The sequence below is a fragment of the Oncorhynchus mykiss genome, chromosome 18, assembly GCF_013265735.2.
Source record: "Oncorhynchus mykiss isolate Arlee chromosome 18, USDA_OmykA_1.1, whole genome shotgun sequence".
In the NCBI taxonomy this organism is placed as follows: Eukaryota; Metazoa; Chordata; class Actinopteri; order Salmoniformes; family Salmonidae; genus Oncorhynchus; species Oncorhynchus mykiss.
The window spans coordinates 13109701-13135288 of NC_048582.1; the positions used below are offsets into that span (position 1 = coordinate 13109701).

General features: G+C 44.1%; 2 protein-coding genes across 2 annotated transcripts in view; both read left to right on the forward strand.

The window, feature by feature from the left end:
- LOC110495507 (tetraspanin-7) overlaps positions 1-22509 on the forward strand; it is a 29581-nt gene extending 7072 nt beyond the window's left edge. Inside the window, exons 2-8 of the mRNA XM_021570802.2 lie at positions 15828-16016; positions 17161-17235; positions 17483-17578; positions 17690-17845; positions 17922-18005; positions 18988-19069; positions 20708-22509. Of these exons, the coding sequence (XP_021426477.1) occupies positions 15828-16016; positions 17161-17235; positions 17483-17578; positions 17690-17845; positions 17922-18005; positions 18988-19056 (669 nt within the window). The 3' untranslated portion in view covers positions 19057-19069; positions 20708-22509. The remainder of the gene's footprint in view (positions 1-15827; positions 16017-17160; positions 17236-17482; positions 17579-17689; positions 17846-17921; positions 18006-18987; positions 19070-20707) is intronic.
- A 907-nt stretch (positions 22510-23416) lies between these two features.
- On the forward strand, positions 23417-25143 carry LOC118941099 (mid1-interacting protein 1-B-like). The gene is made up of 2 exons (XM_036951879.1): positions 23417-23636; positions 23840-25143. Exon 2 carries the CDS (start codon positions 24174-24176, stop codon positions 24645-24647), a length of 474 nt encoding a protein of 157 aa, XP_036807774.1. The 5' UTR covers positions 23417-23636; positions 23840-24173; the 3' UTR covers positions 24648-25143.
- Positions 25144-25588: the final 445 nt, after the last annotated feature.

Here is a 25588-nt window from a genome sequence, read left to right on the forward strand (position 1 = left end):
TTACCGAAACAGTGGCAGGGAACACACTTTGTTCTTGTTTCAACTGCGGATTGCCCATTTAAAGGGTAAAACACAAGGAGAGTGAAGGTTACAGGGGAATTGAATGAATAAGACCTCGCCTCCCTTGCAGAAGAGATGATTAATAAAAGAGCCTAAGGACTACAGTAACACTACACAAGAGACTGAAGAAAGTAAGGGATTTAGAGTGATGGACTTCTGATCTCGGTGCGTATAGATCTCTCCGGGCAGCTGGGATACTGCCCATCACTGAGGCAGCTAGAAAATATCTCATTAAGAACTTCCCTTCAGACTTCCAACCGAGTGGGGTTCAAAGGTGAAATAGCCACAGAGGTCATCCAGTGCCGGCCATCCAACCAATTAGTCTGTGATTGAGGAATTCCAAGGTGGCTGAAAATTCCAGTAATTGTGTGGTGTGTTAGATTTAGAACCAATAGACGTTGAACCAACAGTGTCTCTGACTCTTAGTCAGGGCTTTACATGTTGCCGGTAATGAAATATGGCCTAAACTTAGCCTGCAGCCTGGGAGGAGGTGCTGAATGCTTTGGATTGACTTTGATCACTCTCCATCATTCCCTATGTGTGAGTGAACACAGTAGAGTGAGCAGGCAGCTGTTAGCATCTCAGCTATGTTCAGCATGAGGTGATTTGGACGCTCACCCAACAAACGCATTCTCAATGGCTGGGTCATTTGACTCTTTCACAGCACTACCGATTGTCATTATGGGAAATGTACGGTAGCTTAACAGTTTGCTTGTCACAAATCAACACTCTGGATGAGCATTATATTGAAGACTAGTGATCACCTTTATAGATTCAGCTGTAGACCTACTGACAATATGCACCGCGGTGTTGTTGTAGCATATGTCCTTCATTGTTGACGATTTAAAGCCATATATCCAAATCTGTATTGCTTTGAAAGCAGACCTTTAAACCTCTTGCACCTGGCCTTTAATCCTTTGTTTTGCCTCTTTATCTTTTAAAACATGATATGTTCCTTGTAGGAGATACACTATATTTGCATGAATTTAGATCCATTTCAGAGATTGGGTTGTTTTTTGTCATACTCAACCAACTCCCAGAACTAGCCTCTAAGGCAACCTCAGAAGGCCGTAGCTAGTGTATGGCTGTGTCAGGTTAGGCAAGTGGCCGGCCAGGGGCAAGGCTAGCTATGGCTGGGGGTTGCTTGAACCCCCAATAAGTGATGTGGCATTCACAGGGGATCTTGCTATTCCCTGGTCTAGTAGGAAGGCTATATCCGACAGGAAGACATTAAACATGAGTCATTGTTGACCCGTGGACCAATGACAGTGAGCCGCTGGATCAGGGGGAATATTAAGTGCACTGATGTCTGTTTGCCTGTCTGATGGTGTGAGAGTGTTACCGTGCTTCACGTCTTTAACATGCATGCAGTGCTCAGCTCACACATCACACACACTCAGCTCACACTTTCCTGCAAAGCCCTCAGGTGACTGTAATATGTCATATGTAATATACCGTATGACTAATAATAATTGCAACAAATGAATCAATAAAGACTATAAGATGAATCACTATGGTGCCCTTCAAAAGACGTTTAAACAAGACGATATCCTCCTCCAGATAGGCCGACTGTCTCTCCAACGTTTTCACCCGGTCCCTGAAAGCAAGAACCTCAGAAATGTCCAGTATGCTGTTTGTAAACTGCTAGTACACGTCTAGACATTTCACTTCGGTCCCTGAAAATGAGACCCTCCAAAATGTCCAGTATGTTTTTTAAACACATAGGCCTGCAGAACCCAGAATGTGCTTCTGAGACCCTGTGTCATCAAGGCCACTGTGGTATGGGCTCCACTGTGAATTGTGTGCCAATAAAATGTCTCAGGGCCAACCATTTGTTTGGGGGTCACACTGACAGCCACCTGACTCAGCAGGTGCAGGGGAACAGGCTCCTCACTGGCTGGCTTGTCACCTGTTGTGAAACATTTGTGTCGTGTTTGTGCTAGCTAGCGACTCACAAGGCCTAATGTCACGCTGGACTCCAGGTCAATAAAAACAGGCTTATTTCCAGACACCATACCTCCACTGGAGATATGTAAACAATATGAAGTATATCTTATCTATCCCATACCAGGAAGTCTCACAGGGCACAGGCAGAGGAGAAAATGGATGCTGCTAATCCCTCAGTGGGACTGGAGAGCCAGGCAGTGCAAAACCCAAACAACGCTGCTGCCTGTTATTACACCTATCCAATAACAACACTGCTGCCTGCCAGGCTGCCTGTTATTACACATATCCAATAACAACAATACTGCCTGCCAGGCTGTCTGTTTTTTACACCTATCTAACAATAACACTGCTGCCTGCCAGGCTGCCTGTTATTACACCTATCTAATAACAACACTGCTGCCTGCAGGCTGCCTGTTATTACACATATCTAATGACAACAATACTGCCTGCCAGGCTGCCTGTTATTACACCTATCCAATAACAACATGGCACAGAAGAAAAGTATTGGGTGTGAAAACAGGGACAATGGCCGGTTATAGTGAGACCAACACAGCACAATAGTAACTCTCGTGGCCACGCAGGCTGGCTGGCAGGCAGGCGGGCTGCTGAGACTGCCGTTGCCATGGAGATGAACTCCCCCGTTGGTTCTGTGTATTGCCTGGTTAAGTTTGGTGCCTTCACTGTAGAATGGACCCACAGCTTTGCTGAGAGAGCAAGGGAGCCTTGTTGAGCTTATAGTTTCATTCCCAAGCATCGTACTTTATTTGGCACCATGTTGAGCCTTTAATGAACTAATGATCAGTCCAACTCAGAAACCCTGCCAGCACCAGTGAATAATGTGAATCTCTCTATCCCCCTCGTTCTGCCATCTCCGTTTGTTTCTCTTTCACATTTTCTCTGCCTCTCTTTTTGTCTCTCTCTCCCTCTCTCTTTGTCCCTGTTTCTCTCTCTCTCTTTGTCTCTCTCTCCCTCTCCTTCCCTCTCATTAATCAAAAGTGAACAGACATTTACATATAAATCATGGTTGAGAGGTACCCTTACCTTCAGTCTCTGCTAGCTGTTTCAGCTACTACTGTATAGCTCAGAGTAGTCAACCCTAATGTACAGTATAAATGCAATAATTTCCATCTTCCTTTTCCACTTCGGAAGCACAGTCAATCCCTCTGGGTTTGAAGAGTAGTGCAGAGAAGGAAGCCTATAGTGTGCTCAGCCAAGGATGCACAATATGGCTGTCACTTTAAGGAACATTTTAGGATGTCATTATCCACCTTGACGAGCACAACACTTCCCGTCTTGTCTTCTTTGTCTGTGTTCGTTACCTCCAATGATGTAGAGAATTCTGTCGTTGACCCCCATCAACATGCATTACAGAGTCATCTTGGAGTTCTATCATTGTTGTAGTTCCAGTTGGTTACATTAGAAGCACAGATTCAATCTAGAAACACCAAAGTCCTCTGGAGTAGAATGTTTGTATTTCAGAGGTGAATGTTATTGACCACTCACTACCCAGACTGAGTGAATTTAACAAAGCAATCATTGTAATACTGTTAGGGCTGCCATCAAGCGAAATCAAACTTTCTGATCCATGCTGTCACGCACACACAAATTATTACTGTGTTTTTGCAAACATTACTGTAGTATTTACTGTAGTGTTTTTGTAGACACTACTGTAGTATTTACTATAGTGTTTTTGTAGACATTACTGTAGTATTTACTATAGTGTGTTTGTAGACATTACTGTAGTATTTACTATAGTGGTTTTGTAGACATTACTGTAGTATTTACTGTAGTGTTTTGTAGACATTTCTGTAGTATTTACTATAGTGTGTTTGTAGACATTACTGTAGTATTTACTATAGTGTGTTTGTAGACATTGCTGTAGTATTTACTATAGTGGTTTTGTAGACAATACTGTAGTATTTACTATAGTGTGTTTGTAGACATTACTGTAGTATTTACTATAGTGGTTTTGTAGACATTACTGTAGTATTTACTATAGTGGTTTTGTAGACATTACTGTAGTATTTACTATAGTGGTTTTGTAGACATTACTGTAGTATTTACTATAGTGGTTTTGTAGACATTACTGTAGTATTTACTATAGTGTGTTTGTAGACATTGCTGTAGTATTTACTGTAGTGTTTTTGTAGACAATACTGTAGTATTTACTGTAGTGGTTTTGTATACATTACTGTAGTATTTACTATAGTGGTTTTGTAGACATTGCTGTAGTATTTACTATAGTGGTTTTGTAGACATTGCTGTAGTATTTACTAGTGTTTTTGTAGACAATACTGTAGTATTTACTATAGTGTTTTTGTAGACATTACTGTAGTATTTACTAGTGTTTTTGTAGACACTACTGTAGTACTTACTATAGTGTTTTTCTAGTCATTACTGTAGTATTTACTGTAGTGTTTTTGTAGACATTACTGTAGTATTTACTATAGTGTTTTTGTTTTATTATTTTTTATTATCCTGCTGGACAAATTCTAAAATAGCTAATTTTCCATAACCTGTAGGTAGGTAGGACTGGAGTCTGAATGGATAGTTGAGAGCTTCAGTTCTTTTCTATAACACAATATATGGTCTATACTGTACTTGGCATGTAGGTTTCTCACTTATGGCTGGCACAAATTGGGATATGGGGGAACATAACATTTCTTGAACACCACATTGGAGTTTCAATAAAACACAATTCAGATTGGGGTTTCATTTTCACTCTGATTCTAGTCCCCCTTCACCCCCCCCCCCCCCCAAATCCTAAAATAAACAAATAAATAACAAAAACTAAAAAACATTTTATTTGAACAAGATTCAACGATAAGAGCCTGGCTTTGAGCGCCCATAGAACAACAGTACCTTTGATCATGTCTCTGCTAAGGGGAGAAGGAGGGGTGCGCTTCCCCTTTGAAATCTAAAGTGCTTTTTTCATTTCTACATCACCCTCCCTGACAATTCTCCTGCTCTGCCATCCAGTGACTGTTCTGGGGACACACTGAGTCCCTGTATCTCCCACAGCCTCTTTTGTCTGTCTGGTTTGATTGTAGCCGTGTTGTTTTTAAAGGAAAAAAGCTGGATGAGGGTGTGAGCCAGATGAGCGGCTTGTTAAAAGGTGTCTGCTCTGTTGTTGTTGGTGGTTTCCTCCAGGCATCATTCATGTGCTGTGTTTAATCTGTCAGGAAGTGGCTCAGTGTTGTTTAGCTGGCTCCTAAGGAGGGATGGAGTGTGACTGTAGTCCTGCTGTGAGTGGCTGGAATCCTATAGGGAACATAGGGGTGTGGCTCCCCCTGCTTCCCTGCTCCAGGAACATCAGGATCCAAAGAAACAGAGCAGAACCAAACAGAGAAGAGCAGAAAAGAACAGAACAAAGCACAACAGAGCTGAACATAACAGAACAGGGCTGAAGAGAGCAAAACAGAACAGAGCAGCAATTCCTGTTGATGCAACACCAAAGCAAACACAAGTGCCTTGCTTGGCTTTCAGATACAGAATAATAATGATCCAAGAGGGTCTCCTACCTAAATGCCTTGCATGTGTGTCTCTTCATCATGTTCCCCTTACTGTATTTCTACCGAAGCTAAAGCTCTATCTCAAAGGCTCTTCCTGCAGCTCACAGTGGCACAGCATAAAGGTGCGATGTCATCTCATGTTTGCATGAGCGTCAGTGCACCTGCCAGGGCAGATGGTCAGACCATTAGTCAGGCCTCGGCCCCAGCCCTCTCATTTATACATAGAGGCACCTCCAATCACAGTCCCTGCCCAGTGGTGGTGGATGACGTGCGTTTTCTCTTACACAATGTGAAGCGTCTAGTCTGAGCATCTGGAAAAGCTCTCTAAATCTAATCAATTATTCATTATTGTTTGGCGACAAATCTCTTTCTGTTAGTGTTTTCCTGTGGATTGATCTTGGTATCACTGATCCAGTCTTTTGAGGAGAGTCAGGAGAGTGCTAGAAGAGAGCAATAAGTAAGACAATCAAAACATGTTGAACAGTTGTTGCTGTCGGCCCAATACCTCAGCTGCAGGACAGGATTCTGACACCTCTACGTATCACACTATGAGATGTGGAAGTGAAATCATACTAGAGTACATATCGTGCCACCTCAGTTCTTGGAAGTCTAGTCCTGTCTAGAAAAGTTTGGGGTGAGTTGTGGATCTTTTCAAGCTAGCTCAGCCAACTAGGCCGCTACATTACATTTCATCTACATCAAGTGTCTCTTAATATGAGCAATCCTGACATCAAAAAACATTTAGAACTCAACCTTCAGTGGCAACTCTGCTTGGAACAACGTCATGACATAAAAATCCCCAACAGTTCATCCTAATCCTCTGGGTGGTGACAGTGGTGACTCCATGCTGTCCTGGCGTCTGCCTTACTCTGTTGTCACAGAAAACAACATGAATCTACCCATCAGGATGGACCTTTTTCAAAGTCTGAGGAGTTGTCATGGTGCTCTTATTTCTAGTTCCTTTCTTGTTCTGTATATTAATAACAGCCACAAATGGTTTGCTACCAACCAGATGTATTGGGACTGCATACGGGTGCTGGTAGCTTGCCAAGAAATATTACCTCGAACCCATCGTCAGTAAAAAACAGCATGTGGTTGTACCACTATCTTCACAAACCTCATTTTGTATTTCTGCGAGGCCGGCAGCTGCAGTGATAGATGGATGAGGAGAATGTCCGGAGGGAAAATTGTCATAGCTGACGAATTCCATTACCTCTGTCAGGCTGTGTGAAGACTCCAATCTGGTGTTGAAATGAAACTAGCTCCTGTGCACCATCCGCGACGGACTCTGATAAAAGTGGCTCACTTTAACAGACTGGGAACTTCAGTGTTTATAGGTAAAATGGCTGACTTACCTATTCATACTCTGAAAGCCCTAGTTCCCTCAAAGTCAAAATCAACATAGGCTACATACAGTACATCACACTGTAAAGGGACTTCGTCATCTAGGATCGTGTATACATTTGTGTTTCAGATGTTGAATTTATTTTTACTGTGACCGAAACACGTACAGTGTAACTGGCAATAAAGGGTTGAAACCCTATGACCATGTCTCATGACTGTGGTGTAACGTCACAGCTGAGATAATATACAGTACACAGAAATACTTAAACACATAGCCCTGCTGAGTTAACTGGGACCAATATGGCCGCCGACTGCAACACACCCCACAGGGCCTCTGCTTCATGTTAGCCGGGGCTCTTTTTGTCAGTCCCCTCACACGCACACACACACACACGCACACACACACACACACACACACACACACACACACACACACACACACACACACACACACACACACACACACACACACACACACACACACACACACACTCTCCCCTTAATCCCTCCTGCCTAGGATGGTACCCCCTGCTGATGGAGCATGTAGGGGAGGGAAGCCCCTCGCTTGCTACAGCAGATGGCTCCATGAATCATTCATAGTGTCACGTTGAATAAGACATGAACACTTTAGAGGAGAGGAAACTGGGGACAGGGGAATGGTACATTACAGGGAAATGAACCTACCGCTGCTCCCAGACATTACTAGAAAAGGAACGGGGGATGGGCAACACTTCCGGCGTCGACAGAGATGGCCGCCTCGCTTCGCGTTCCTAGGGAACTATGCAGTATTTTTTTGTTTTTTTTATGTGTTATTTCTTACAATGCTACCCCAGTTTTATTACATACAGTCGGGAGGAACTATTGGATATAAGAGCAACGTCAACTCACCAACATTACTACCAGGAATACGACTTTCCCGAAGCGGATCCTCTGTTTGGTCCACCACCCAGGACAATGGATCGGTTCCCAGCCGGCGACCCAAAACAACGATGCAGTAGAAGGGGCAGACGGAGCGATCTTCTGGTCAGGCTCTGTAGACGGGCACATCGTCCACCTCTCCCGAGCATACTACTCGCCAATGTCCAGTCTCTTGACAACAAGGTTGATGAAATCCGAGCAAGGGTAGCATTCCAGAGGGACATCAGAGACTGTAACGTTCTTTGTTTCACGGAAACATGGCTCACTCGAGACACGCTATCTGAGTCGGTACAGCCACCTGGTTTCTTCACGCATCGCGCCGACAGAAACACGCATCTCTCTGGTAAGAAGAAGGGCGGGGGTGTAGGCCTTATGATTAACGAGACGTGGTGTGATCATAACAACATACAGGAACTCAAGTCCTTTTGTTCACCTGACTTAGAATTCCTCAGTCGTGTATATTCCCCCCCAAGCAGACACATCGACGGCCCTGAAAGAACTTCATTCGACTCTATGTAAACTGGAAACCACATATCCTGAGGCTGCATTTATTGTAGCTGGGGATTTTAACAAGGTTAATCTGAAAACAAGGCTCTCCAAATTCTATCAGCATATTGATTGTGCTACCAGGGCTGGGAAAACACTAGATCAGTTATTCTCACCTCCGCAACGCATATAAGGCCCTCCCCCGCCCTCCCTTCAGAAAAGCTGACCACGACTCCATTTGTTGCTTCCAGCCTATAGACAGAAACTAAAACAGGAAGCACCCGCGCTCAGGTCTGTTCAACGCTGGTCCGACCAATCGGATTCCATGCTTCAAGATTGCTTCGATCACGTGGACTGGGATATGTTCCGCATAACGTCGAACAACAACATTGACGAATACGCTGATTCGGTGAGCGAGTTTATTAGCAAGTGCATCGGTGATGTTGTACCCACAGCGTCTAATAAAACATTCCCCAACCAGAAACCGTGGTTTGATGGCAGCATTCGCGCAAAACTGAAAGCGCGAACCACTGCTTTTAATCAGGGCAAGGTGACCGGAAACATGACCGAATACAAACAGTGTAGCTATTCCCTCCGCAAGGCAATCAAACAAGCTAAGCGTCAGTATAGAGACAAAGTGGAGTCGCAATTCAACGGCTCAGACATGAGAGGTATGTGGCAGGGTATAAAGTCAATCACGGACTACAAAAGAAAACCAGCCCCGTCGCGGACCACGATGCCTTGCTCCCAAGACAGACTTTGAGGACAATACAGTGCCACTGCCACGGCCTGCTACCAAAACCTGCGGGATCCTCAACACGGGGTCCTCACAAGGGTGCATTCTCAGCCCTCTCATGTACTCCCTGTTCACCCACGACTGCGTGGCCATGCACGCCTCCAACTCAATCATCAAGTTTGCAGACGACACTACAGTGGTAGGCTTGATTACAAACAACGACGAGACGGCCTACAGGGAGGAGGTGAGGGCCCTCAGAGTGTGGTGTCAGGAAAATAACCTCACACTCAACGTCAACAAAACAAAGGAGATGATCGTGGACTTCTGGAAACAGCAGAGGGAGCAGCTCCTTATCTACATTGACAGGACAGTAGTGGAGAGGGTGGAAAGTTTTAAGTTCCTCGGCGTACACATCACGGACAAACTGAATTGGTCCACCCACACAGACAGCGTGGTGATGAAGGCGCAGCAGCACCTCTTCAACCTCAGGAGGCTGAAGAAATTCGGCTTGTCACCAAAAACACTCACAAACTTTTACAGATGCACAATCGAGAGCATCCTGTCGGGCTGTATCACCGTCTGGTAAGGCAACTGCTCCACCCACAACCGTAAGGCAATCCATAGGGTAGTGAGGTCTGCACAATGCATCACCGGGTGCAAACTACCTGCCCTCCAGGACACCTACACCACCCGATGTCACAGGAAGGCCAAAAAGATCATCAAGGGCAACAACCACCCGAGCCACTGCCTGTTCATCCCGCTATCATCCAGAAGGCGAGGTCAGTACAGGTGCATCAAAGCGGGGACAGAGACTGAAAAACAGCTTCTATCTCAAGGCCATCAGACTGTTAAACAGCCATCACTAACATTGAGTGGCTGCTGCCAACATACTGACTCAACTTTAGCCACTTTAATAATGGAAAAATTTATGTAATCAATTTATCACTAGTCACTTTATATAATGCTTACATACCCTACATTGCTCATCTCATATGTATATACTGTACGCTAAACCATCTACTGCATCTTGCGATCTTGATGTAATTAAAAGTATCACAATGCCACTTTATATAATGTTTTCATACCCTACATTACTCATCTCATATGTATATACTGTACTCTATACCATCTACTGCATCTTGCCTATGCTGTTTGGGTATCACTCATTCATATATTTTTATGTACATATTCGTACAAGGTAGTTGTTGTGAAATTGTTAGGTTGTTGTTAGGTTGTTAGGTTGTATTACTTGTTGATATTACTACATGGTCGGAACTAGAAGCACAAGAATTTAGCTACACTCGCATTAACATCTGCTAACCATGTGTATGTGACAAATACATTTGATTTGATTTTGATTTGAGATGGGGACAACGAGATCTCACTCATATGCTATCTCTCAGATGTGTTCTACAGCGCTGTCCAAGTGTCATGCTACATGTCAGACAGTGACTCATCTCTCGCTCTCTTTAATCTCTCTCTCTCTCTCTCTCTCTCTTCTATCTCACACTAAATACACTCTCTTCCCTCCCTTTGTCTTCCTCTCTTTCGTGCTTTGTTTCTCACTCTACCTTTCTCTCCATCTCTCTCTCCCTCCCCCATCTCCCCATCTCTCTCTCTCTCCCCCATCTCCCCATCTCTCTCTCTCTCTCCCATCTCCCCATCTCACTCTCCCCCATCTCCCCATCTCTCTCTCTCTCTCCCCCATCTCCCCATCTCTCTCTCTCTCTCCCCCATCTCCCCATCTCTCTCTCTCTCTCCCCCATCTCCCCATCTCTCTCTCTCTCTCTCTCCCCCATCTCACTCTCTCTCTCTCTCCCCCATCTCCCCATCTCACTCTCTCTCTCCCCCATCTCCCTCTCTCTCTTCCCCATCTCCCCATCTCTCTCTCTCTCTCTCTCTCTCTCTCTCTCTCTCTCTGTGTCTGTGTCTGTGTCTGACTCACTCCATCTGTCAGAGTGTTGCTGTTCCTTCTCATGCTGTGTTCTTGGGTAATCAGGCAGACAGAAAGGGAGGGAGACAGACAGACAGACAGACAGGGAGGCAGGCAGGCAGGGAGGCAGGGAGGGATGGAGCCAGGGAGGGAGGGAGAACGGCAGACCGGGAGGGGGCAGGCAGGCTGCTCTGTATGTGTCAGCGGGCCTCCGTCGCACGGCCAGCGCCAGACATGCTCAGAATCACAACAACATTTCCCAACGCATGGTGGCTACAGGGAGGTGACACTTCCCAAATGACACCCTATTCCCTATATAGTGCACTACTTTTGACCAGAGACCTATGGGAAGTGCACTATGTAGGGAATAGGGTGCCATTTAGGATGCAGGTGCTGTGCCACTGCTCGAGGTAGATGTTGCCCTTTACCACAGATCTAGGATCAGATCTCTCTAACTCCTATCCTAAGCTTAACCATCAGGGGAATGACAAAATATCTGACCCTGTATCAGTGGTTAGGTAACCTTTTTCCATGTGCTTCCTCTTTGCCGTGTTCGTTGTCATGTTAATCATGAGGCATAGCAATGATAAGGGAATTATTTGCTGCTGTTCTGTGTGGGTTAGACACATATTGGTTTGGGGCGGCAGGTAGCCTGGTGGTTAGAGTGTTGGACTAGCAACCGAAAGGTTGCTGATCAAATCCCTGAGCTGACAAGGTAAAAAAATTGGTTGTTCTGCCCCTGAACAAGGCAGTTAACCCACTGTTCCTAGGCTGTCATTGTAAAAAATAATTTGTTCTTAACTGTCTTGCCTGGTTAAAGAAAATGTTGAATAGGCTGATATTTATGGCAGAGCACTGGTGGGCAAAGAGTCTTATGATACTGTGTTCAGGTGAGATAAGATAAGCATATTTAGTTATGGTTGAGGGCAGGGGTGATAGTTTCTTCAGTGATGTCATTGCTATGCTAGTAAGGGACGACTAGCCGCCTTAACAATGAAGAAAACCTTGACCCAACCCTGCGAACTGCTAACTGGTTTTACAAAGAAAGGAACTCCAGTTATTGTCATTTTAGATGTAATCCTGATTCCTGATCTTCCCTACCACACATATGTTAATTAACAACTAAAATATGCATATATTAATAATAATGGAGAGATAGAGAGAGGAACTCCAAGGGGGACCCAGTCCTTGAGTGGAACCCCTGCTTTGAACAAGGACCACAAATCCCCAAAGTGAATACATTAACCCACTTTTCACTCCACATTAATTTAATGATATGGAGGAGGAGATTCATACATTTTTTTTGGTTTGGGATTTTTGTTTTAGATTCTGTCTCTCACAGTTGAAGTGTACCTATGATAAAAATTACAGACCTCTACATGCTTTGTAAGTAGGAAAACCTGCAAAATCGGCAGTTTATCAATACTTGTTCTCCCCACTGTATCTGTCATGTTTTTTTGTGTATGTATATACAGTGCCTTGCGAAAGTATTCGGCCCCCTTGAACTTTGCGACCTTTTGCCACATTTCAGGCTTCAAACATAAAGATATAAAACTGTATTTTTTTGTGAAGAATCAACAACAAGTGGGACACAATCATGAAGTGGAACGACATTTATTGGATATTTAAAACTTTTTTAACAAATCAAAAACTGAAAAATTGGGCGTGCAAAATTATTCAGCCCCCTTAAGTTAATACTTTGTAGCGCCACCTTTTGCTGCGATTACAGCTGTAAGTCGCTTGGGGTATGTCTCTATCAGTTTTGCACATCGAGAGACTGAATTTTTTTTCCCATTCCTCCTTGCAAACAGCTCGAGCTCAGTGAGGTTGGATGGAGAGCATTTGTGAACAGCAGTTTTCAGTTCTTTCCACAGATTCTCGATTGGATTCAGGTCTGGACTTTGACTTGGCCATTCTAACACCTGGATATGTTTATTTTTGAACCATTCCATTGTAGATTTTGCTTTATGTTTTGGATCATTGTCTTGTTGGAAGACAAATCTCTGTCCCAGTCTCAGGTCTTTTGCAGACTCCATCAGGTTTTCTTCCAGAATGGTCCTGTATTTGGCTCCATCCATCTTCCCATCAATTTTAACCATCTTCCCTGTCCCTGCTGAAGAAAAGCAGGCCCAAACCATGATGCTGCCACCACCATGTTTGACAGTGGGGATGGTGTGTTCAGCTGTGTTGCTTTTACGCCAAACATAACGTTTTGCATTGTTGCCAAAAAGTTCAATTTTGGTTTCATCTGACCAGAGCACCTTCTTCCACATGTTTGGTGTGTCTCCCAGGTGGCTTGTGGCAAACTTTAAACAACAACACTTTTCAACAACAACACTTTTCATGGATATCTTCAAGAAATGGCTCTCTTCTTTGCCACTCTTCCATAAAGGCCAGATTTGTGCAATATACGACTGATTGTTGTCCTATGGACATAGTCTCCCACCTCAGCTGTAGATCTCAGAGATCCTCACTGAACTTCTGGAGAGAGTTTGCTGCACTGAAAGTAAAGGGGCTGAATAATTTTGCACGCCCAATTTTTCAATTTTTTGATTTGTTAAAAAAGTTTGAAATATCCAATAAATGTCGTTCCACTTCATGATTGTGCTTCACTTGTTGTTGATTCTTCACAAAAAAATACAGTTTTATATCTTTATGTTTGAAGCCTGAAATGTGGCAAAAGGTCGCAAAGTTCAAGGGGGCCGAATACTTTCGCAAGGCACTGTATGTGGGGCTCCCGGCGCAGCCGTCTAAGGCACTGCAGCTCAGTACTAGAGGTGTCACTACAGACCCTGGTTCAATTCCAGACTGTATCACCATGGGCTGTGATTGGGAGTTCCATAGTACGGTGCACAATTGGCCCAGCGTTGTCCGGGTTAGGGTTTGGTCGGGGTAGGCTGTCATTGTAAATAAGAATTTGTTCTTAACTGACTTGCCAGGTTAAAGAAAAAAAAAATAATTTACCAGGTACATGTTGAGGTTAGATAGTACCAGTAGTAGCCTACCTTTCTAGACCCACAATCTCTCACTGTTCAGAACAGTTTGTATGATTTTTTTCCTCATCAAAGGGAATGGCATCTTCTCCTCTGGACAGGTGGACGTGCCACTGCTGTATTCCTTCAGCTGTTCTTGTCTAATGATGTTCTGTATTATGTCATTCTGTATTATGTTTCATGTTATGTGTTGGACCCCAGGAAGAGTAGCTGCTGCTTTTGCAACAGCTAATGGGGATCCTAATAAAATACCAAATACCAAATTCCAGTCTTTACCAATAACCACAGCACCATCTGCTGGTTCAAGAACACACTACTAGAGGGCTCTACACAGAATAGTCTGGTGCACACAATTATTTATTTATACACTAGATGACTGATAGGGGGCGCTGTGTTGGCACTCCCTCACTGTTGTGATAGAAATGCAATAGAAATGCATGTATTAATGTGTACATTTGTTTTTGCCTCGTTTATTCTGTTACAGACACATTTATGCATATTATGTGAGCTAAACATAAAATAACAATATATGAAAACATTTTCCTTAAATTATCATTTGTTTTATTACTAATGTTACTGTCCCCACGTCAACAAAAAAAAGACTTAAATACATGTTCTTGAAACATTTAACTGAAATACAGTAGCATCCCATATATTCCTATGGAGGACTGGTCCTACTGGGGAGTGCCAATATGGCCGACAGGTGGCTTCAAAGCCTCTCAATGGCCAATACATAGAATTCACAATCCAGGGTTTATATACATCATTGGGTGCACATAATAAGCACTGGTAGAAACACACAAATATTACAACAACATAAAAGAATGGGAAGATGGTTTTGTATGATACACTGACAAAATGCATCATAACCCAGGGTTAGAGCCAAGATGGAGGTGCGGATGCTTCAACACAGCATCCCCTATTAGTCATCTAGTGTTTATATCACAGAGAGAGCAAAGTGTTCAGTCTACAGCGACTAATGCATGCTGGTGTTGGGTGGGCTTTTGGAAGGCCTGCATTCACCCAGTCACTCTTTTCACTCCACTTCGATACAAAGTGAGAGCATTTTCGCTAACCCTAACCCATTTCCTAACCTTAACCTCAGTCTCCTAACCCGCTACATTAATTATCCTAACCTGTGGCGTAAGTTCTACTGACCTTCTATGAAAAAAAAATAGTTTTTCACCTTATGAATATGGAGTTTTTCCTGGTCACGACACATGGTCAGGAACCATTCATGAGTAGGGCCAAAGATGGTGGAAAAATCAAGATACCCCATAAAGGCTGTTTGCCATTGAAACAAATGTTCACAGTTCCCATCTACTTAATGGAATTGGTATTTGTTTCATTGACCCATTGTTGACATTGTCCCAAAATGTTTTGCTTGTCGGCACTTACGGTTTCACGATATGTATGATTTCTGTATTTTGAAAGTGAAATATCTTGAAAACTTGACAGCAGCTGGGTCTGGTCTACTTAGTAAGTATTAGTTATTTTTAACCAGAAAAAGGAGCCTATAAAATATCTCGCTTTCTCTTCGGTCTCATGAGCCATGCAGTGAGGATTCAGTTTATTTCATTGGGTGGCAGCAAAGAGCTATCTCCAGTGCCATTAATAGCATTATAGGAGATCGGCAGTGTATCATTTACAGTGTAATCAATGGTTTATTACACAGTGAAATTGACTGCTTTTATGGACGACTGCTTAAACAGACCACTGACATTTCATACCATATGAATGTGTAATTTAGCATGAAGCTGTGATGGTTGTGTTACAGTTGTGCCACCGATCATCTCTATGGGTCTGAAACCTCCAGTGATGCCCTAGATGACTTTTTAGTGACAGGGCTCTAATGCTCTTTCACCTTCTCTCGCCCCTCTCTCTTTCTCTCTGTCCAGATCACGGGGGCGATCCTCTTGGCTGTGGGACTATGGGGAAAGTTTATGCTGGGTGCGTACATATCTATCATCGCTGACAGCTCCACCAACGCTCCTTATGTTCTCATCGGCACCGGAACATGCATCATCGTGTTCGGACTGTTTGGATGCTTCGCTACCTGCCGCGGGAGCCCATGGATGCTCAAGCTGGTGAGAGCTAGGATAAGTTGGTGAGAGCTAGGAGAGGTTGGTGAGAGCTAGGAGAAGTTGGTGAGAGCTAGGAGAAGTTGGTGAGAGCTAGGAGAAGTTGGTGAGAGCTAGGAGAAGTTGGTGAGAGCTAGGAGAAGTTGGTGAGAGCTAGGAGAAGTTGGTGAGAGCTAGGAGAAGTTGATGAGAGCTAGGAGAAGTTGGCGAGAGCTAGGAGAAGTTGGCGAGAGCTAGGAGAAGTTGGCGAGAGCTAGGAGAAGTTGGCGAGAGCTAGGAGAAGTTGGCGAGAGCTAGGAGAAGTTGGCGAGAGCTAGGAGAAGTTGGCGAGAGCTAGGAGAAGTTGGCGAGAGCTAGGAGAAGTTGGCGAGAGCTAGGAGAAGTTGGCGAGAGCTAGGAGAAGTTGATGAGAGCTAGGAGAAGTTGATGAGAGCTAGGAGAAGTTGATGAGAGCTACGAGAAGTTGGTGAGAGCTAGAGGAGTTGGTGAGAGCTAGAGGAGTTGGTGAGAGCTAGGAGAAGTTGGCGAGAGCTAGGAGAAGTTGATGAGAGCTAGGAGAAGTTGATGAGAGCTACGAGAAGTTGATGAGAGCTACGAGAAGTTGATGAGAGCTAGGAGAAGTTGATGAGAGCTAGGAGAAGTTGATGAGAGCTAGGAGAAGTTGATGAGAGCTAGGAGAAGTTGATGAGAGCTAGGAGAAGTTGATGAGAGCTAGGAGAAGTTGGTGAGAGCTAGGAGAAGTTGGTGAGAGCTAGAGGAGTTGGTGAGAGCTAGAGGAGTTGGTGAGAGCTAGGAGAAGCTGGTGAGACCTAGGAGAAGTTGTCATCCGAGTAACTGAAATGTGTCTATTTCTTCCCACTGGGGAAGAAACAGAATTCAACATCTGTTCCACATTGGTTCAAAGTAATATAATTGAAATGATGTGGAAACAACGTTAATTCAACCAGTGTGTGCCCAGTGGGTTTGTTTCTGTCTTTGTTTCGTTTTTTGATACCTTTCCTTCTAAAAATGTCTTCCTTTCCTACTGTCATTCAACGTTCCTTGCAGTGTTTCGAGAATCTTATCGTGAGCAAAGGGTGAGAAAGTCTGCAAAATATACACAGTAACTCAGTGGCCGTTTTGTGGCGCCCTGTGTGCCCTCTCTCTGCAGTATGCCATGTTCCTGTCCCTGATCTTCCTGGCTGAGCTTGTGGCTGGCATCTCCGGCTTTGTCTTTCGTCATGAGGTAGGTGGCCCTGCCATACATGCCTCTGGCACTCACCCACAGGATCATGAGTACCCACCCACTTGGCACAATGTCAATTCAATGTCTATTCCACGTTAGTTCAATGTAATTTTGTTGAACTGACGTGGAAACAATGTTGATTCAACCAGTGTGTGCCCAGTGGCAGAATTCATCAGTCAGAGTGTCCATCTGTTTCACAACAGGAGAAGCTATGAACACAACAAGAACTTTGTGTTTGTGTTCCCAGATAAAGGGAACCTTCCAGAGGACCTTCAGTGAGGCAGTGAAGAACTACAATTCCCAGGACGAGAGGAGCCTGGCTGTGGACAATGTGCAGCGCAGTGTGAGTGACGGTCATCTTGACAGCCAAATTAGGGTTGTGATTAAAAACAGACTGTGATAAAACTCTCTCTCCAACCTCCCTCTCTCCCCCCATCCCCCTCTCTCCCTCCAGTTGAAATGCTGTGGTGTGTTGAACTACACCAGCTGGTTGTCCAGTATCTGGTTCCCTAACAACGGCATCCCACCCAGCTGCTGTGCCAGCATCTCTGACTGTAACGCTTCTGACCTGCACAATGTCACCATAGCCCCCAGCAAGGTCCACCAGCAGGTCAGACACACACACGGACAGACAGACACACACCGTACACACTGACAAACACACTCACTTGTCTTGTCTTCTACAGGGCTGTTATGAGCTAGTGACTGACTTCATTGAGACTAACATGGGGATCATTGCTGGAGTGACATTTGGAATAGCGGTCTCACAAGTAAGTAACAGTATGGGCCAGCTGTTCTTCCACTCTCCTTCTGTGTGTGTGTGTGTGTGTGTGTGAGCGTGCACCCAGTGCAGGTTATTAATGATTACACACGGCTGGGGCGGTGTTCACCGCTGCTCCTTCAGACCCAATCAGCTAGTCCGCCACTCAGAGCCTGTTCCATCACACACATACCATTCAGGCGCGCCTCGGGAACTATTATGCAGACCAGAGTACAAGAGCACACACACACACTCTCCATCCCTCTCGCTTTTCCACATATGCATACAGACACACGCACACTCTCTCTCTCCCCTACCTCCTTCCTCCTCTCTCCTCATTTCTCCTTTCTCCCTCTCTCCTCATTTCTCCTCTCCCTCCTCTTCTCTCTCTCTCTCTCTCTCTCTACTCTGCGCGAGTGTGGTCGTTACCTCCTGCTCGGCTGACATGCTCGATTAGCCCCACAGCGCCGCTCGTCGTCACAGCGACCCCCTCCATTACCCCTAATGGGCCTGGGGGAGGTAGGTAGAGAGAGTGAGAGTGTGTGTGTGTGTCTCCGTGGACGCTGTGACCTGCGACGGCCTGCTCTTCTGCAGTCCCGAGCCCATTAATTGCACCGTAAACGTTATGGAGGGAAGCGGCGAGGGGAGAAGGAGGGGTGGCAGAGAGAGATCAATGACACCTCTTAGAGGAGCAGCCACCCCTTTAATGTATCTTATCCCTATCCTTCCTCTCTTCCTTCCCTGATCCCTCCTCTCCTCCTTCCCTGATCCCTACTTGGCCCTCCATCCCCCGGCAATGAGGATGGAGGGAAGAGGGGGAGGGTGTTGGGAAGAGGGGGAAGATGGAGGAAAGACAGGACCTCTAAGAGAGATGATTTATTGTGTGCTGTTGGAACTGACTCATTTTCATCACCACCCCCCTCTCTTTTTCTCTCCCACTCTCTCCCCCATTATCTCTCTCTCTCTCCCACTCTCTCTCTCTTTCTCTCCAGTCAATTGGTATGCTGTTGGCATGCTGTCTGTCGCGGCTTATCACTGCCAACCAATATGAGATGGTGTAGCAGTGAGGTGCAGGTGAGTCTGACACACACACAAATACTTCATTTGAATCCACCAATCAAATTTACAAAAAAAGGATCCAAACATGTCAAAGGTCCCTGTATACATGACACTCAAGGGTACAGAAAGCACATCCTTCTCCAAACAGCTAGGCTGCCCATGACAGTTGAAACAGAGCAGTACCTAGCCAATTGCTTTGCCCTAGTTTTTGTCAGGCCTGCAATCTGGAGGCCACGCACTGCAAGCCTGTGTACGTGGCCGAGACTCCCAAATATCAGCCCCACCAGCTTGCACCTCCACCCCAGGCTGTCCCAGCATGCCAAAAGGGGCTGGTATTTAAGCAGCTTCTCAGCAAAGGCCTGCTCCATGTAGCCATCCAATGAGCAGCCCACTTCCAAAACAAACACCTCCCCCTGGTCTCCCCCCACAACAACAACAACATCTGGCACACAGGAAAACCCATTGTCATCAATATCAAACGAGCTTCCATCACACAAGAATGTTTATGCATGCGTGCTGTTGGTGAGACCACTTGTTCCACCTCGCTGGCTATCAGGTCAACAAGACGGTCATGTCTAGCAATGTATAAATCCTTGTATGATCCCCAGCCATTCACAACATGGGCAATGGACTCCATTTAATTTGACTCATGTAGAATACAAAATGGGTCATTATCTACAGGGTACCAGAGTGCTACACACACACACACACACACACACACACTCTTGTGTAGTTCTATTTGTCTCTGTGACTAAGTGCAATGCATCCAGTGTAATAAGGGGTTGTGTCACAGACCTCCATGGCTGGAACCCCTACAGCCCCCTGCAAGTCACAGTCAAACACACACACACACACACACACACAATCGTGATCTCACTATGCAAGATGGTTATCGCTAGCTCACACCTTCCCAGCAGGTCCCTCTAATTGGCCGTCCCCGACTGTGCTGCTGTGGATTATAAATAAAACTGTTTGGCTCGCAATTAAACACTCTGATTTATACCGTGTTGGCAGGGCTGTGTGGCGTGATTATGCCTTAAAGAGTTAGAATCCCCCACTTCTACCCCCTATGACACACTGGCTTAACCTCATAGGATTTAGCCTCATAGGGTTTAGCCTGATAGTGTTTAGCCTGCTAGTGTTTAGCCTGCTAGCGGTTAGCATGGCCGATCTTCACCAGAGCGTCATTGTCAATTTGAAGCTTGCAGAAACTGTTACTGGCTCCTATCCATCAGACATTGGTTGGCTGTTTTGTCACTTCAGAAGCCTCAGGGCTCTAAATAGACCAGAAGCCTGGCATGGGAGGCTCCGGGAGGGTTAACCGACAGACTGCGTTCCACAGGTGCAGAGAGAGAGAGAGTGGCATTTAGGCTTCTTACACACATCACAGTCCAAAGGCTCCGCTCATTACAGCAGACAAATGGCTATCTCTCTGGCTGTGTGGCGGCCCTGCAGAGACTTCTCAGGGAGATATGTCTTCCAAAAGCTTCAGGTGACAAGTTCCAAAAGAGAGGATCCCCTCGTTGTCACTGATTATGGGTGGTGTGGATGGTGTTTTCAGGGAATGTAGTCACACATGCGCAGACACACACGTACACACACAATCAGAGTCTCTCTGTGATTGTCGGCACCTTTGTTCTTGTTTCCTTCCAGGGAGACCAGGAGGAGGAGAGCGTACACGTCACCTTGGAACCTGGGGAGGAACACACCCAAACGCTGGCACAGTCCATTCTTACTTTTCCACACCTTATCTTTCTTACTTTATCGCTCTCTTTTTCTCTCTTTCATCTCTTTGAACACATTCCTTAATATGACACCATGCCATGATTAAAAATGTTACCTTTCAAGACCTTTATTCTTCTAAAATGAATGGTTGTCGATTAGCACCTGCCTCAGCCATATGCTCTGATCCAGGCATGCCATGCCTAATTCAAACACTACCAATCTTCACTTACACAAGTTGACAATATTCCTAAGAAATTACCTTGATGCAACATAGCAGTGGAACGAGGAGCTATCTTCCCCAGTCTAAATTTCCTGGAAATAATTTTTGGGATGCCATCAGAATTTCCAATATGAGGTCTTTGAAAGAAACTTGAGCTCACTCAGAAGTGACTGAGTCTCTCTCTCTCTCTCTCTCACACACACACACGCACACACACAGTGTCTGCTTTTTGCTGCTACATGGACTACAGTAAACCTACATCCTGCTTCTAATGACTATCACTCTAAATGACCTTGTGCAAGTTGCTCTCTGTGGATGTGTATTTGTGATGCGTTTAGATCCTCTGTATTCAGTCCTGTACTTGGTGATCTCTGCCACTCCCTCCCCTGTGCCTTCTGTCTGTCAGTTGGTTAGTCATAATGTTGTTTTGTTGTTGTAATATTTCATTTCATTTTAAAAGTCTTAACTAGTCATGTGTGTTTCTATAACAGTAGTCTGAGACACAGCCATTTTTCTGGTTTAAACCCCAGTTTTGGTGTTCAAATGTTTTTACACATTCACCTTCTGCTTGAGATCCCACTCTATCTGACTATCCTTGTCCATTCTCCAGCACATCCAGTTCTCTCTCTGTCTCTCTCCACCGCCACACCCCAGTACATTCGGTTCCAACACCCTCCTCCCTGACTGACGCATATCGCTGCACAAACTAGAGTTTCACTGAGTCAGCACTGCTTTCTGATGATGAGAGAAGACTATTCTACTTCCTGTCTTTTGTTGTTGCCGTTTGCTTCTCACTATATGGGATTGGTAGACAGAGAGAGAGCCAACTGGGCACAGACTGGTTGAATCAATGTTGTTTCCACGTCATTTGTGGAATAGACAGTGAATTAATGTCTGTCCAGTGATAGAAAGAGAGAGAGATTCATTCTCAGTGGCAGGACTTGAGGTGTTCGAGCTCGATTCGGTCTGTCATTGCTCTGGCTTGGAACAATCAAATGAAATACCACTTTTTGAAGATTTGCCACTTTTGTGTATTACTTAAATGGAGAATCAGTAATATGACAGCAACCTCTTAGGTGGGAATGACTGTAGGAATGACTGTAAGAATACTACGCTTTAGCGAGGGCCTGGGGGTAGAATGGAATGGGGCAGACCACCGAGGTCACTGACACTGTTACTGGTTCCATTCAACTGTCATGTGAGCACAGAAAGCTGGTTCCAAGATTCTATTTCTCTAATTACTAGGATTCTTTTAGGTTTTTGTTGTTGTTTGTTTTGGGGTTTTGAGCATTCTGAAGTAGCTCTGTGTTTTCGGGGATCACTATACAACCAATGTACATGATCAATTTATCTCTCAATCCAAAATTGGACAGATGAAATAAGACTGTATAAAAAAAGAAAGAAAACGTTTTAAAATGCATCACCAGCTAGCATGCCAACAAATGTATGTTGATATTGTGAACAATTGTGATCTTGAATATCTGAATAAAATGGTCATTACATCGTTTCAGTTGTGAGCTTCTGTTGTGAGATATTTACTCTCTCTTTTGTTTCTAGAACCGAGTATTTTTTGTTGTTGATAATAAGGTGGGTAGTTAATCGTCATTAATTAATTCTGCCCCTGATAGATCCAATATAATTTACAGGTAGCAATAATATTTTTTACCCCAGGGTGTCACTATCACATCTATGAAAAACGTATTCGCGATCCCGTCTAGAAAGGGTGTTCGTGAGGCAGGTTTGACCATAGAATTAGCTATTAGAATAATTTAATTATAGTAATTTAATAGGATTTTTATGGGCTGTAAAAAAAAATTACGAACAAGAACAACATCAAATGAAATCCTTACCGTTTGTTACAATGTAACGTATTCACAATGGACATCCGTATTCGTGATCATGAATCTGTTACAGCATCAGCAACTATACTTTGTTGATACAGCATAAACAACTAACTACTTTGTTGATAGTGTATACATTGTTAAAATTGTCACTAGTACACCTACTACTTAGTGTTTTTGTGGGCGGGAATGACGCAACCCCAGCCTGAATTAAACTCCTGTTTCAACACGTCGCCAGTTTCCTCAGATGAGCCTGCTCTATTCCACATCTCAAATTACATAATTATGATTTCTTTCTCGCCTCCGTATTTCTTTGAAAGGATGTAATTTGAGACCCTCAAATTCAAACGTACACGAGCCCTGGTTTTACTAAAACTGTGAAAGCAAGTTTGTCACAGTACACATTTGAGTCATCAGTATTGAAGTGACATTATGTTATTTTCTTCATAATCTCTCCAAAAGAGGAAGTATGGAAGGAAGGTAAAGATAGGTGTTTTTGTTGAAGGAAGTAAACATGTTCTAACCGGGAATTGACTTGCCAGAAAATCAGCGGGGTTGGTGAGAGACCGGCTAAAATCTGATTGGCTGAAAACGCAGTTACCGCTTGTGGGCTGACGCAAGTACGCCACTCTGCATCTCACCGTCCTCCTGCTGGTGCTGAGGATTTATTAAGCTAGCAAACTGCAATCGGTCGCTTTGCTCACAACAAACTGTCAAATGAAGACTTTATGCCTTCCACAGAAGTTTAACAAGTGAAGTGGTTATTCGGAAAAATACCAGGGACAATAACATCACGGTGAGTTTGTACTACTTGAGCTAAATTTATTCTCCACATATGGCTAGCTAGCTAATGTTAGCTGGTAATTCAGTGAGTTGAGAACGGAAGCATCAATTGGCCAGTGTAAGGATTTCTTAATTTTTGGTAGGCCTACTATGCAACTAATGATACTGAAATAACGTTACTTGAAGTAACTAACCGTATGGTGTCTCTTATTTCAGGTCGTTCATCCTGTTACTTTAGCCTGAGGGGGAAACATTCGACATTCGAGAGACAGATCCGGGAACGCCCTTAGAAAAAAGACACTTGTTAGTCAATTAGTGAGTAACGTTAGGTAGTACAGTCTCACAAGGCAGGCAAGACGTTTGAGAAGTCGGGACGTTTCCTCGGACTGAGTAAGCTTTTGCAGCAGCTAAATTTGTAATTGTAATCCGATAAAGAGCATTAGCTAGTTAGCTTGCTAAGGTTGATTTCAGACTGACAGAGTAAAACTGCATTATCATCGGTGACGCGAGGTAACTAGATTGTCTGCACGCGGTCAGGTTTCTCGCAAAAATGATGCACATTTCGGATTCGTACAATCAAAAGAATTCATTGTTCAATGCAATGAACAGATTTATTGGTGCTGTGAATAATATGGATCAGACGGTGATGGTTCCTAGTCTGCTAAGAGACGTGCCTCTAGACGAGGAAGAAGAGGTGAAAACGATATCACCGATTAGGACCGCCAGCAATGGGTCAACCACCTATTTCCAGGACGGGGACATGTACAATTACTATGTGCTATTAAAATCGATCAGGAATGACATCGAATGGGGGGTCCTACAAGCCGATGACAGGCGGAAAGAAAAAATGGGGGTGACCGCGTTGGACATATCCAGAATAGAATCCGATGATGATGATTTGGAAAAACAATTTCATTATCATTTGACCGGACTACACACGGTTCTGTCCAAGCTTACCCGGAAAGCAAACACCCTCACGAACAGGTACAATCAGGAGATTGGAATAAGGGGCTGTGGACTGTGACTACTAGAAAGTTGAGTGTGTCAGACGATAACATCAAAAGTCATTGGTGAACAGTGGAATGGGGGGGGGGGGGGGGTCTCCTAGTGATATCGTTTATATTTATTCCCACAGTGGCAATAAATAAATGTAACCTACTAGACGTTTCATATGCATTGTTCAACATTTCCCATCTACTGTTTGAATGATTGTTTGCACTAAGTCTTGTGTATTAACAGATTATTGTATGGATGGTCTGTCCACGTTAACATTTTTTGTTGTTGATTGGGCAACATTGCATAATGCCTACTGACAGTGATTTCATATGTTATGGTAGCAACGAGTCATTGCCATACCATTGACTAAATCATATGCTTAGTCTGTGAACTGGAATCAAATGATAATTATTTTGAATTTGAGTGATTCCAAGAGATTAACACCAACTGTAAACATTATTTAAGCACCATTTTATTTTTCTATAGAAATGACGGCTCAGCTATTAAACATCTGCTTATTGTTATGTTGTGATCAGTTTATTTGACAGAGTCACTGGTTTATTGAGAGGTACACAACTTCGGCATGATAGTTTTGTGACTTGATTAAACTGTAAGATTGTGATTAGTCTGAACTGAAGCCTACAGTGGGTATAGAAAGTCACCACCCCCTTTCAAAATGTTCACCTTTTGTTGCCTTACAGCCTGAAATGTAAACACATACATTTAGACTTTTCCCAGCTTTATTTACACACCATAACCCACAACATCCAAGTGAATCTTTCTCTTCTAAACTCAAAAGTAAAACAGTAAAATACCCTATTTGGACCCCTTAGAATTGCAAACTTGTTTTCAATCTGTGATCCAGTTTAGGACTTTGATCAGTTCAGAATGAAAGCAGTTTTGAAAGCAATTCAAAGCAAAGAGTCCACTATGGTAGGAAAGATCCATGAGATAAAGTTGTGAAAAGGC

Coding starts and splice junctions, on each gene's coding strand:
- LOC118941099 (XM_036951879.1), top strand. CDS start 24,174: ATGATGCACATTTCGGATTCGTACAATCAAAAGAATTCATTGTTCAAT.